This window comes from Zalophus californianus, chromosome 8 (assembly GCF_009762305.2).
Source record: "Zalophus californianus isolate mZalCal1 chromosome 8, mZalCal1.pri.v2, whole genome shotgun sequence".
In the NCBI taxonomy this organism is placed as follows: domain Eukaryota; kingdom Metazoa; phylum Chordata; class Mammalia; order Carnivora; family Otariidae; genus Zalophus; species Zalophus californianus.
Genome location: NC_045602.1, coordinates 63,444,676 through 63,459,779, shown reverse-complemented (window position 1 = coordinate 63,459,779; position 15,104 = coordinate 63,444,676). Strand labels below are relative to the sequence as shown.

Genomic DNA, 15,104 nt, shown 5'->3' with positions numbered 1-15,104 from the left:
CTTGGTAACTCTATTTACCCTAGTATTATTATGTACTATTAAAATAACCCCCTTGTTCTTGCTTCCACATCCAGACATGCCATCACTGACTTACTGAAAAATACCCTATCTAAAATGTAAAACTGAACATCAGTCCGCCTCAGAAAACAATTCAAAAAACCTTCAACTGGATTTTTCCCCTCTAGTCATATTTCCCTGAAGCTCATTATTTATATTCCAGTTAGGGTGATATTTGTATTCTGCAAACCGGATACTATAACTTAACTTCCTGGTTTACAACAAAACAATGTACATGGCAGTTCTCAAAGTGGTATTTTTCCTTTGTAATACCAGCACTTAATGATACCAACACAAATTCCAAAATTTAAGTAAACTGAAGTCAACTACCTGATATAAAAGTAATCATTTATGACCTTCATCATTTTATTTATTAAGGCTACTGTTATTTATAGGTAGCTTGCAAATTATGTTTTATGTCAGTGATTAAAACCACAGTTCTTTATCATGGCTTGCAATTAACATTGTTTAATTTAGTTTTATATTAAATATGGGAAATATCCTATTTCCCAATAATCCATAGATATGTTTACACAGAGTATTTTTGTATTCTGCAAATCTGATACCATAATTTGTGTATAATAAGGCAATCAGTGATCATCAGATATATACACAATTGCTGGACAGTATGTTGATTTATTAATAGCTTTATTGAGATGTAAGTGATATACAAAGAGCTGTACATATTTAACGTGTACAAGTTGATGAATATGTCTATTTTTGCTTTGCTGCCTGTGCTTCTGGTGTCAATCGAGATCATTACCAAGACTAAGATCAGGAAGTATCCCCCTGTTTTGTAAGGAGATTTTTAGTTTCAGGTATTATATTTAAGTCATTAATTCATTTTGATTTTTGTGTACAATGCAAGGTAAGGGTCTAATTTCCTTTTTTGCATATGGATATCCTATTTCCCAATACCATCTGTTGAAGAGACTATACTTTTTCAAAATCAGCACAATAATGTCTCTTTCCTTTCTCTCCCCTTATAGCTGTATCTGTATTTAAAAATCTATAATTACTTATTTCATTGTTAATCCAAGGAAAAGCTAACCAAAAAAACCAAAAAAGTCATAAAATGTTTTCACAGTGGCATCTTTCATTTGAAATAAGTACACCAAAACACAATGTCCATTTATGGTGTGTCTGACTGTAAATGAAATCTTAAACATAGCTCTACTTAAAACTACTCTGCATTTTGAACAAAAAATAAAAGATATCTTTTTAATAAAGGAAATGATAGTTTAAAAAAATAAATAAATAAAACAACCCTGGAAGTAGAAGTCAGTTAGTAATTAACAGAAAAGGTAAATTTTAAATCCTAAAAATTATATTTTACTATGTAGTCATGTGAAGTAGATACATTAAATATTACTTTTATGTTCTAAAGAAAAAGAGTCCAAAAGGTGAACAGTGAGACACAGAAACATTTCTCTTGTGAATTTCAATGAACTTAGGAGGTAGACATTAGAACTAATGTATCAGTAAGCTATGTGAAAAACAGATTTTTCTCCAACTGCTTATTTAATCCATTAAATCATTCACAAACTCTTATTCTGAACTGATTTTCCTACTGAAATTGGAAAACAAAAACCCATTTCTAAATGCAGTTTCGAACAATGCAATATCTTATGTACATCATCATAAATGCCAAGGGAGCCCACACTATAATATGATCAAAGTTAAATATTTTGCAAGAAGAAAAATTTTCTAAAAAATTTCTTCAGGGGCACCTGGGTGGCTCAGCTGGTTGGGCGTCTGCCTTCAGCTCAGATCATGATCCCAGGGTCCTGGGATGCAGCCCCGCATCAAGCTCTCTGCTTAGCAGGGAGTCTGCTTCTCCCTCTCTGCTTTCCCTCAAATTAAAAAAAAAAAAAAAAAATTAAAAAAAAATTTCTTCAAAACTAAAAAGTGCCAAGTTCCCATTTTTTTTTTTAAAGATTTTATTTATTTATTCATGAGAAACAGAGAGAGAGAGGCAGAGGGAGAAGCAGGCTCCCAAGGAGCAGGGAGCCCGATGCGGGACTCAATCCCAGGACCCTGGGATCATGACCTGAGCCGAAGGCAGACGCTTAACCATCTGAGCCACCCAGGCGCCCTCCCATTTTTTAATATAAGGAGTTTCACATCTCACCAAAGCTACTTTTTTAAGATTATTTTGGGGGTGGGGGGGTGTAGGGGAGCAAATTTACAATGTGCAAAATGAGTTTAAAAATGAATCAAATAAAGCCAAACTCAGGAAAAAAGTTTACTGATATTAAGAAGTAATATTAAAATAAAATATTAAATGTTGGCAAAGATGTAAAACAATCTAAACTTCCATTTGCTCCTGGTAAGCATGTAAAATGGTACAACCGCTTTTGAAAAGATCTGACACCTTCTTTAAAGGTGTCAGATCTATCTTATGACCTAGCAGTTCCACTCCAACGGAGGTGAAAAGATGTGTCCATAAAGACTTATGTAAGAATGTTCATAGCAGGGCGCCTGGGTGGTTCAGTCGTTAAGTGTCTGCCTTCGGCTCAGGTCAGATCCCAAGGGTCCTGGGATGGAGCCCCGCATGGGGCTCTCTGCTCAGCAGAAAGCCTGCTTCTCCCTCTCCCACTCCCCCTGCTTGTGTCCTTCTCTCACTGTGTCTCTCTCTGTCAAATAAATAAATAAAATCTTAAAAAAAACAAAATAGTTAAAAGAATGTTCATAGCAGTTTTATTCAAAGAGCCAAAAATTAGTATTAAGTCCAAATGTCTATTAATAAGAGCTAGAAATACACAAACTCAAGTATATTCATGTAACGGACTACCACTCAGGAATAAAAGAACCACTAATACATGTCACAACATGGAGAATTTCAAAAATATGCTGGATGAAATGAGGCTATCTCCAAAAGACGACATACTGTACACTTGTGTTTATATGAAGTCTGAAACAGGCAAAACTAAGGCATAGTTAAAAAATCAAACAATGGGGATTTACTAGGAGGAGATAAAAGACTGAGATAATGGTAATGCTCTGCATCTTGAAAATGGACTGCATGAGTATATTCATTTACAGAAACTTATATTACACACACTTGGAATTTATGCGTTTCATGGTTTCCAAATTTTACAAAGAACTGAACTTTAGTAAAGGTAAACATGCTGAAGTATTTTGAGGAAAGATCTCGGACACCTGCAGATTACTTTGAAAGGCACCAAAACTCAGATCAACTAATGGATGGAGAGATGCACAAATGGAAAGAACAAGAACAGTAAATGTCAACTCTAGAACCTAGGTGGTGGGTACATGAGTATTCATCATAAACTTTGTCAATGTTTCTGTAGGTTTGAAAAGTTATAATAAAATACTGGGGGGAGGGAAATTATAGAACTTGTGTGTGAGTTATTTATTCTGAAGTTAATTAAATTAATTGAATAGGGTTACAGACCAATCTTTCATTTTTTTCAAATATTCAATAACTGACCTTTAATTCTTTAGACCTATACATTTAAAATAATATATTCAAGACCCTCTCCAAAACAAAATATGAGTATGTCTTCCTAGAAAAAAAAGCTCACTGTAGAAGGCAAATTATAATCTTTGAAAAGTCCACGACAGATATTCTTAACCAGAGAATCAGAGTTTAGGTTTAAAAAAAAATACATCTTTAGGGGCTCCTGGGTGGCTTAGTCATTAAGCATCTGCCTTCAGCCCGGGTCATGATCCCGGGGTCCTGGAATCGAGCCCCACATTGGGCTCCCTGCTCCGCGGGAAGCCTGCTTCTCCCTCTCCCATTCCCCCTGCTTGTGTTCCCTCTCTTGCTGTCTCTCTGTCAAATGGATACATAAAATCTTTAAAAAAAAGATACATCTTTATAGTCTCAAAGTAAAATTTAGCATTTCCTTCAACTACAGATATAGAGAACAACAGAAATAGTATCAATACCTGTAACTTTCTCTACAATAAAAATTATATTGCAGTGACCTAGGAAACTTAAACACTAATATCTAATGCCACTGTCAGCCATTCCTTTGTAATTAACCTTGGTTCAATGCAGCCTTGGCCTTGGGACTTCTAAAAGCTCCCCAAAGGATTCTAATGTGCAGAAAAAGTTAAGAATGACTAGTAGAACAATGAATAGCCATCCCTGTTATAGTCTAAAGGTTACAGGATCATATTTCTAAAAGATTTAAACAATTCACGTAGCAAGAGACAAAGATGAGCACTACATAATGACAAAGATAACAATCCAACTGTATATATTTATGTACCCAATATAGGAGCACCTAAAAACATTAAAGCAATTATTAACAGCCAAGAAAGGAAAAACTTTAATACAAGTAGAGGACTTGAACACCTCACTTACAGCAAAGGATAGATCACTTGGAGAGAAAAACCAACAAGGAAACAATGGCTCTGAAAGACACATTTGACCAGATGGACCTAACAAATATATATACACAGAATACTGCATCCAGAAACAGCAAAATACTCATTCTTTTCATCTTTCTTAAAAGTAGTTTGCTCTATCTCTCAGAGCCAGTCAATGATGTACCTAGCTTCTTCAAACTCAATTCTACCTGAGTATAAAGTATATGAGCTACCTACCTGCTGACACTTGGCAGGAGCTGAAGAGATGCTGTCCTCCCAAGACTTTGGCTAAGCACATGGCAACTCCAAGACAAATAATGTGGGCAGGAAAAAAAAAAGGTACAGAAAACATAACACCCAGTCCTTAAAATAAAAATTGACCTAAATAATGCCTGGGGTATAATCTCTGGGAATATTAGTACGCTGATGTCTAAATGTCTCTCTCTCAATTTTATTATCACTAGACTTCAGCATAGGATGAGGAAGGACTTGGTTGTTGAGGGAAGGCTCCAAATATATTTGCTGCAGGTAATTGCTTATTTGCCTATTCTGATGAAATCAAGAATGGTAGGAGTGCAGAGGGCAAAAATCAGTGCCTATTCTGATGAAATCAAGAATGGTAGGAGTGCAGAGTAGAGCCAATGTTGAAATGAAGTGAAAAGCAACATGTATGGGTGTTCATACAAAGTATTCTGGAGGAAAAGATTGGTGGGGGTGGGGAGGAAGTGGACAATTGAGGAAAGAACCAAACTTGAGAGGGTACTGGGGAAGAAAGGCAGACACAGGTAAGAGACACAAAGAGGCTTCCAACCATTCTGTGGCAGGGAAAGAATGCCAGCAAGGACCTCACCTCTTTCTCCAGAGCTGTTCATGGGTGGCTGCTGGCTCTGAGCAATCCGTGGGGGCTGCTGGGTGGCCTTAGCCTGCACTTTCCTGGCATTGATTTCATAACTCCCCACTATTATCTAGGCTGGGAGCACAAAAGCGGACCCTCTGCGAATTCAATACAGATAATTTGACTGCATGTGGTAAAGGGTGGTGGCCAGGGGAAAGAGTACTGATACAGGGGCCAGCAGACTTGGTCCAAATCTCATCTCTAACACCCAAAGTTTAACTTCTCAGGACCTCACTTTCCCTGATCGTAACATGGGCATGTTGTGCCAGCTGTAAGGTTGGAGGAGTAAATGCGAGAAGGTACCTAAAACGGTCTCACACAAAGCCTGGCACATGGGACATTTCCATCCTTTCCCCCCTTGCCTGGAGCCTTTTAGTAAGAAGATAACAATTCTCCCTACCTTGGCTTTAAATTATGACTAATTGCTTAACCTCCTCCCATAGGGTTTACATAAAAAAAAGAGAGTCTTTTTCAAAATCTTTACAAGTGCACATAGAATATCCTCCAGAACAGATCACATGTTAGGCCACAAAACAAGTCTCAATAAGTTTAAGAAAAATGAAATCATATCAAGCATCTTTTCTAACCACTACAGTAGGAAACTAGAAATCAATTACAAGAAAAAGTCGTCTGGAAAGTAAACTATACATAGAGGCTAAATAACATGCTACTAAACAATGAATCAGTCAACCAAAAAATCAGAGAGGAAAACAAAAAAACATGGAGAAAAATGAAAATGAAAACACAAGGGTTCAAAATCTTTGGAATGCAGCAAAAGCTGTTCTAAGAGGGAAACTTACAGCAATATAGGCCTACATCAAAAACAAAAACCAAGAAAAATCTCAAACTTAACTGTACACCTAAAATGGCTAGTACACCTAAAATGGCTAGACACACACACACAAATATGATGCCCAAAGCTAGAGGAAGGGAAATGATAAATATTAGAGCAGAAATTAATGAAATCGAGATTAAAAAATAGAAAAGATCAATAAAACCAGGAACTAATTCCTTGAAAATATAAACAAAATTGATAAAGCCTTAGCCAGACTCATCAAGAGAGGACTCATATAATTAAAATCAGAAACAAAGAAAGAGAAAAAAAATGACCCTACAAAAATAGATAAGAGATTATGAAAAATTATATGCCAGCAAATTGGACAACCTAGAAGAAATGGATAAATTCCTAGAAACACATAATCTTCCAAAACTGAATCATGAAGAAATAGAAAATTTGAACAGACCAATTACTACTAATAAAATTGAATCAGTAATAAAAAAAACCTCACAAACAAAATTCAGGGCAAGATAGATTCACATGTAAATACTACCAAACATTTAAAGAAGAGTTAATACACATTCTTTCTAAACTATGTCAAAAAACAGAAAAGGAAGGAAAACTTCCAAATTCATTCCACAAAGCCAGCATTACCCTGATACCAGAACCAAAGACACTACAAAGAGAGGAATCTACAGGCCAGTATCTCTGATGAACATAGATATAAAAATCTTCACAAAAAATTCAACAATACATTAAAAAAAAAATCATTCACCACAATCAAGTAGGATTTATTCAAGGGTGCAAAGGTGGTTAAGCACTCACAAATCAATGTGATATATCACATTAATAAGAGAAAAGATAAAAACCGTATGAGCACCGCAATAAGATGCACAAAAGCATTTGACAAAATACGACATCCTTTTATGACAAAATCTCTCAATGAAGTGGTTTTAAAGGAAACGTATCTCAAAATGATAAAGGCCAAATATGACAAACGGACAGCATAATACTCAGTGGTGAAAAATAGAGCTCTTCCCCTAAGATCAGAAACAAGATAAGGATGTCCATTCTTACCACTTTTATTCAACATAGTACTGGAAGTCTTACCTGCAGCAATCAGACAGGAAAAAGAAATAAAAGCCATCCAAATTGGTAAGGATGAAGTAAAACTGTCACTCTTTGCAGATGACATACTATAAATAGAACACCCTAAAGACTCCACCAAAAAACTATTAGAACTGATCAATGAATTCAGGAAAATTGCAGGATACAAAATTAATATACAGAAATCTGTTGCATTTCTATATACTGAGTAGCAGAAAGAGAAATTAAGAAAACAACACCATTTACAATTACACCCCCCAAAATTAAAATACTTAGGAATAAACTTAAGGTGAAAGACCTGTTATACTTTGAACTATAAAACACTGATAAAAGAAACTGAAGATAACAAAAACAAACAGAAAGATGTACCATGCTCATGGACTGGAAGAATTATTATTGTTGAAATGTCCATACTGCCCAAAACAATCTACAGATTCAATGCAATTCCTATCAAAATACCAACAGCATTTTTTATAGAACTAGAAGAAATACTAAAATTTGTGAGGAAGCACAAAAGACCTCGAATAGCCAAAGAAATCTTGAGAAAAAAAAGAACAAAGCAGGAGGTATCATAATCCAGATTTCAAGATACACTACAAAGCTGCAGTAATCAAAACAGTATGGTACTGGCACAAAAACAGACACACAGATCAATGGAAGAGAATAAAGCATCCAGAAATAAACCCATGCTTATAAGGTCAATTAATCTACGATGAAGGAGGCAGGAGTATACAATGGGAAAAAAACAGTATTTTCAATAAATGGTGCTGGGAAAAACGGACAGCTACATGCAAACAAAGGAAACTGGACAACTTTCTTACACCATACACAAAAATAAATTCAAATTGGATTAAAGACCTAAATGAGACCTGAAACCATAAAAATCCTGGAAGAAACAATAGGTAGTAATCAGTCTTAGCAACATACTTCTAAATGTGTCACCTCAGGCAAGAGAAACAAAAACAAAGATAAACTACTGAGACTACACCAAAGAAAAAGCTTTTGCAGTGAAGGAAACCATCAACAAAATGAAAAAGAAACCTAGTGAATGGGAGAAGATACTGGTAAATGATATATTCGATAAGAAGTTAATATCCAAAATATATAAAGAACTTACACAATTGAACACTAACAAACAAACAAAAATCCAATTATAAAATGGGCAGAGGGGAGCACCTGGGTGGCTCAGTCATGTAAGCATCCAACTCTTGATTTCAGCTCAGGTCATGATCTCAGGGTTGTGAGATCAAGCCCCATGTCAGGCTCTGTGCTAGGCACAAAGCCTGCTTAAGATTCTCTCTCTCCCCTTCCCTCTGCCCTCCCCCACCACTTTCTTTAAAAAAAAAAAAAGAAAGAAAGAAAAGGCAGAGGACCTGAATAGACATTTTTCTCAAGAAGACAAACAGATGGCCAACAAACACATGAAAAGATTCTCAACATCACTAATCATCTGGAAAATGCAAATCAAAACAACAACGAGATATCAGCCTACACCTGCCAGAATGACCAAAATCAAAAAGCAAGAAATAACAAATGTTGGCAAGGATGTAGGGAAAAAAAGGAACCCTTGTGCACTGTTGGTTACAATGTAAACTGGGGTGGCCACTGTGGAAAACTGTGGCAGCTCCTCAAAAAATTAAAAATAAAAATATCATATGACTCAGTAATTCCACTCCTGGGTATTTACAAAAGGATATAAAAACACTAATTTGAAAAGGTGCACTCTGTTTCTTGCACTTTTATGTACAGAAGCCAAGATATGAAAGCAACCCTAAGTGTCCACTGATGAATGAATAAAGAAGATGTGTGTACATATATACACAATGGAATACTACATAGCCATAAAAAGGATGAAACCTTGACATTTGTGACAATATGGATGGACTCAGAGGGTTTAAGCTAAGTGAAATGAATCAGACAGAGAAAGACAAGTAACTTATGATGTCAATTTATGTGGAATCTAAAAAAACTGGTGGTTGTGGGGTTGGGGGAGGTGAAATAAAGAGGATTAAGAAGCTGAAACTTCAGTTATAAAATATGTCATGGAGATGAAAAGTACAGCATACAGATTATAGTCAATAGTACTGTAATAATAGGGGCGTCTGGGTGACTCCCAGTCAATAAGTGTCTGCCTCCAGCTCAGGTCATGGTCCCGGGGTCGTGGGATCGGGCCCCACGTCGGGCTCCCTACAGGGAGCCTGCTTCTCCCTCTCCCACTCCCCCTGCTAGTGTTCCTGCTCTCGCTGTGTCTCTCTCTGTCAAATAAATAAATAAAATCTTAAAAAAAAAAAAAATTGACAGCCATTATTAAAAGTCATATGGTCCTTGACCTGGAGAAGTTCACAACCCGTGAACAAAAACAGCAAATTGAAAAATATCTGCATCATATCAGACAAAGTGTCAATACTCTTAATATAAAAGGGCTATTGAAAAATCAGTCAAAAAAAAGTACATAGGATTTAAAAGGGGGGGGGGGTGAAGAGATAATTCCCCAAAGAAAAAACACACATAATCAAATGAAAAATACTCAACCTCATAAGTTTAGACATTACTTCTCTAATTGCAAAACTTTAGGGTAAGAGAAAGAGAAGAGAGGAGCAAAGCCTCACCTCAAGAATTAAAGGATGGTAAGAAAAATGAGGTATACTGGATGGGGGTCTGCTCTCACCAGAGCAGCTTTTTCCTTCAAAGCTGAGGTATCTCAGTTCCACAGCTTGGCTTCTCTAACACTCACATTATTAGTTACTGGTTGATTTTAGAACCTCACTGAAGAGGTGAGCATTCTGTAGGTCATATGAGACCATGATGTATGCCCTTAATCCATTCCAGAATAATGCAGAGTGGTTTTGTTCTGATGTGGCTCCAATGACTTTGTTCCAGTGTTTCAATGGTCCCTAGTTAGTGTGGCTTTAACCCTTTTTATGTCCTTCTTTGTATTTTTCCATATTACCTACAATAATATGTATTATTTTTTTTTAAAGATTTTATTTATTTGACAGAGACAACAAGAGCAGGAACACAAGCAGGGGGAGTGGGAGAGGGAGAAGCAGCCCGATGCAGGGCTCAATTCCAGTACCCTGGGATCATGACCTGAGCCGAAGGCAGCCACTTAACTGACTGAGCCACCCAGGCGCCCCTATGTATTTTTCTAATCAAAAAAATCATAATTGTTCTAATCATAATCATTTTATTTCATATGTAAAAATAAATGGTCTTTGAGCCATCCTTTCACTTCATGATGTGCACAGATTAGTGAAGAACACACTAGCCTAACTAATATTTGAACTATGTGTCAGATCTATGTCAGGATCTCTACTACAAAGATAAGAGCATCCAGTACACAAGGAGGTCACAGCTCCAATCTTGATGGTAATGAAGTATTTGATCAAGACCTACTCAGCCTCTTAAAGACTTAACATTCCATCAATAAATATGGGTGTGTGGTAGACAACTTCAAAGGTGACTTCCAACTCTAAAAGTCAAGAATTCTAAATAAAACTATTTGAAAATCCATAAAGCAGACAGTTCTGTCCACTTAAGAGTACCTATCTTTACTCCCATTTAGTTTCAATTCGTGTTTATAAATAGATTTTCTCATTCAAATAAGTATCTATCCATTAAATATGAACAATTTATATGATTCAACATAGTCATTTCTTCTTTAATCATACCAGCATCAAACTATTTGGACATTATATCTTCTATCTCCATGTATCCAAGGACAGAAATCAATGATGCAATAAAAAACTACCATTATTTTCTAAAATAAAGGGAAAAAAATCAGTCTTCCAAAACTCTTGAGTTTTTGGAATAGGTTAGGAACTGCAAATTTCTAGCAGGAATAGCAAGCAATTATATAGCTATAACATGGCAAAGATCCAAAAATTACACCCAGAACACTGCAGGTATTAATTTACTAATCAAAGAGAAAAATGCCAGTTTTTTTCTTTTTGCAATATATACATAATACCATGATGGAAGGAAATGAAATAGAGGAAGGAAGACATAAGACAGGGGAAAAAAACTAAAGAAGACAAAAATAAGCAGCAAAAAAAAAAAGCAAAAGCAAAAACAAAAACAAAAAAAACCCTTAAGGCACACACACAATAGGCTTAGGATTCCAAAAGCAATAAGCTGTCTTACAGGGAAGAAATGTATCCCAGTAACCAAGATAATGATGCAGAAGCCTACCCCTAAGCCTTCCTGTGGTGAAAGGAGAAGAGAGGATGCTAAGCAACCACTTGTCCTTAAAAGATTAAAAAATAAAAGTGAAAGGGACACCCACGTGGCCCAGTTGGTTAAGCATCTGCCTTCCATCAGGTCATGATCTCAGGGTCCTGGGATCGAGCCCGGCATCGGGCTCCCTACCCAGCCGGGAGCCTGCTTCTCTGTCTCCCTCTGTCACTTCCCCCTGCTCCTGCTCTCTCTCTCTAAGTAAATAAAATCTTTTAAAAATAAAATAAAATAAAAGTGGAAGGAAGAGAAATACTGAAATATCTAGAAAATATAAAACAAGGTGAGGAAAGGACATTCTACTCTACCTGCTCCAAAGATATGCAGCAAGGGCCCATGTTGAGGCATACCAACCACACTATCTTTCAGTTTGTGCATTTCCATGTGGGGCAGAAGTATAACAGAAAAAAAAGGTACAGACCAAACACCAGGAATTGGAAAACTACCTCTGTAATATTACCTGCAAGGGAACACAAAGCTAACAGGGGAGATATTCTTGGGTATGGAGTCCAATCCTCCTGTGTGAAAAGCAAAGGTCAGAAGAATAACAAGAATTTATTAATCTTGAGGAAAAAAATAGGGAAAAAATAGACCTCTCAACATAATTTGAAAAGAGCAAGCATAAAGATATTAAGAGATCAATCTAATATTAGGTTCACCTAAGACACTTAATGAAATTCTCTGCACTAAAATCAGAATACCTGGACTATTCTGTATATGGGCTTCTCAATGGAAAGATCTATTATGTGGGATCCATGCACTGATTCACTGAAAATTTCTGAACAAACACAACTAAAAAAATTTCTAAGCAAGCAGTCTGATCAGTGTGATGGATTTGGTATTTAAACCTTGAGATCATGAAAGTCTGTCTGGTCAAAGGTCTACGTGCCTTACAAAAAACGAAAAAGGCTTATTCTATTTTCTGACTAGTTTTATAATGTTAAAACACAGCCTATTTTGGCAAGACTTGCCCACTTTTATCACTAGAGGATGTACCCTGACATTTGAGCACAGAAAGGTCAAGTTGGTTATTACAGTTCATGTTTAATAAATAAAATAAATCATCAGAAAAGTAGGTTATACCATTAATCTAAAAACCTTAAATGGTGTCTTATTTCCTTATGAAGGACAGCCAATGAACAGGGAGGTAGATAAAGTTGTTCTTATTAGCTCCATGACTAGACAATGTACCTTCAGAGAAAGAAATGACTGATCTGGTTTCCACAGTGTTATTGTCCACTGATGAACTGTCTGTATGCTTAAGTCTAAACTCTATTCAAAACATGCTAGTACCAAAGAAAGGGAAACCCTCTTACGCTGTTGGTGGAAATACAAGCTGGTACACAGCCGCTCTGGAAAACAGTATGGAGGTTCCTCAAAAAAATGAAAACAGAGCTACCCTACAACCTAGAAATTGCATTACTAGGTATTCACCTCAAAGAAACAAATGTACTGATCCGAAAGGGCATTTGCACCCCAATGTTTATAGCAGCAATGTCTACAATAGCCAAACTATGGGAAGAACCCAGATGTCCATCAACAGATGAATGGATGAAGAAGAGGTGGTATTTATATACAATGGAATACTACTCAGCCATCAAAAAGAATAAAATCTTGCCATTTGCAATGATGTGGATTAAACTAGAGGGTATTATGCTAAATGAAATAAGTCAATCAGAGAAAGACAATTATCATATGATTTCACTCATGTAGAATTTTTTTTAGAGATTTTATTTATTTATTTGACAGAGAAACAGCGAGGGAGTGAACACAAGCAGGGGGAGTGGGAGAAGCAGGCTCCCCGCTGATCAGGGAGCCCGATGCGGGGCTCGATCCCAGGACGCTGGGATCACGACCTGAGCCAAAAGCAGACGCTTAACCGACTGAGCCACCCAGGCGTCCCATCACTCAGGTAGAATTTAAGAAACGAAACAGAGAAGCACAGGGGAAGGGAAGGAAAAATTAAGACAAAATCAGAAAGGGAAACAAACCATAAGAGACTCTTAATCATAGGAAACAAACAGAATTGCTGGAGGGAAGGGGGTGGGGGAACGGGATAACTGGGTGATGTAATGAGCACTGGGTATTATATGAAACTGACAGATCATGAACTCTACCTCTGAAACTAGTAATATACTTTGTTAATTGAATTTAAATTAAAAAATAGTAAAAAAAAAAAATGCTAATTCCATAGGGAATGCTAGATCTTTAAATGCATTTAATTGAAGTCTATACTCTATACAGTAGAAAATGTTAATAAAATCTTTGTTCTATAAAAAAATGTAATGGCCTATCACAAAGCCTCAAATTCTGCCATTAATATTTTGATCTTATTTTTCTAGGATTTCTTATGAACCTACATGGGAAATGTTGAGATTTTTATTAAAAAAAGAAAGCAGGGGCACCTGGGTGGCTCAGTCATTAAGCGTCAGCCTTCAGCTCAGGTCATGATCCCAGGGTCCTGGGATCAAGCCCCATGTTGTAATCCCTGCTCAGCGGGGAGTCTGCTTCTCCCTCTCCCTCTTCTGCTCCCCCATCCCTCTCTCGCCGCCACTCATGTTCTCCCTCAAATAAATAAAATCTTAAAAAAAAAAAAAACCCTTAAAGGACCCAGTTCCGTTCCTTGCTGCTGTGGACTCTAGGCCGCCGGGGTCGGTGAAGGATCTCAAGATGGCTGCGCAAAAACTTGCTCTAAAAACCATCGACTGGGTAGCTTTTGGGGAGATCATACCCCGAAACCAGAAGGCCATTGCTAACTCCCTGAAATCCTGGAATGAGACACTTACCTCCAGATTGGCTACTCTCCCTGAGAAACCACCTGCTATTGACTGGGCTTACTACAAGGCCAATGTGGCAAAGGCTGGTTTGGTAGATGACTTTGAGAAGAAGTTTAATGCCCTGAAGGTTCCTGTGCCAGAGGATAAATATACTGTTCAGGTGGATGCTGAAGAAAAAGAAGATGTGAAAAGTTGTGCCAAGTTTTTGTCTCTCTCAAAGGCCAGGATTGAGGAATATGAAAAAGAGCTGGAGAAGATAAGGAACATAATTCCATTTGATCAGATGACCACTGAGGACCTGAATGAAGTCTTCCCAGAAACCAGATTAGACAAGAAGTATCCCTATTGGCCTCACAAGCCAATTGAGAATTTATAAAACTTGAGTTGGGGAGAAAGCTCTGGCCCTTGTGTTGTAAATGCTGGACATTAAAAATGATATGGTAAAAAAAAAAAAAAAAAACCTTAAAAAAACAAACATGCTAGTACCTATTACTGAAATTCTGAGAAACAATTTTTTTTTTTTTTTTACAGTCTACAAAGAAACTACATATAAGCACAAGCGAAGAAGTTAGTGCCTATGGCCCACTGCTATACAGAAGTAACAAAATTTTTCTAATGGTGGTGACAATATAAGGAAGCTGATAGCTTCTGTGAAGATGACAATTTTCTAGAGGCAAGGAAATCACCTGAGAGAAGACTAGTGTAGTCTTTGACTTATAAATTGATTTTAAAGAAGTCCTGTCAAGTTATATTGCTTAGAAAGTCCTATATAGTTGTGTATGTTTTGTTCAATCTTTAAAAAAAAAAAAATAGGCGAAAAGCAAATGATTTTTTTTTTTTTTTTTTTTAAGGAGGTAAATTTCTGGGCCATAGGTATGACTGGTGTATCTGGACCCTTGTCCCACATCGTCTTTAT

General features: G+C 36.7%; 2 protein-coding genes across 6 annotated transcripts in view; one reads left to right on the top strand and one right to left on the bottom strand.

The window, feature by feature from the left end:
* Positions 1-15,104, bottom strand: part of FANCL (FA complementation group L) — an 88,936-nt gene that overhangs the window by 12,372 nt on the left and 61,460 nt on the right. The gene's annotated exons all lie outside the window — the stretch shown is intronic.
* Positions 14,082-14,564, top strand: LOC113937102 (ATP synthase subunit d, mitochondrial-like). The gene has a single exon (XM_035728750.1). It carries the CDS (start codon positions 14,082-14,084, stop codon positions 14,562-14,564), a length of 483 nt encoding a protein of 160 aa, XP_035584643.1.

Bases quoted from the DNA above. Each gene is read 5' to 3' on its own strand.
- LOC113937102 (XM_035728750.1), top strand. From the start codon at position 14,082: ATGGCTGCGCAAAAACTTGCTCTAAAAACCATCGACTGGGTAGCTTTT.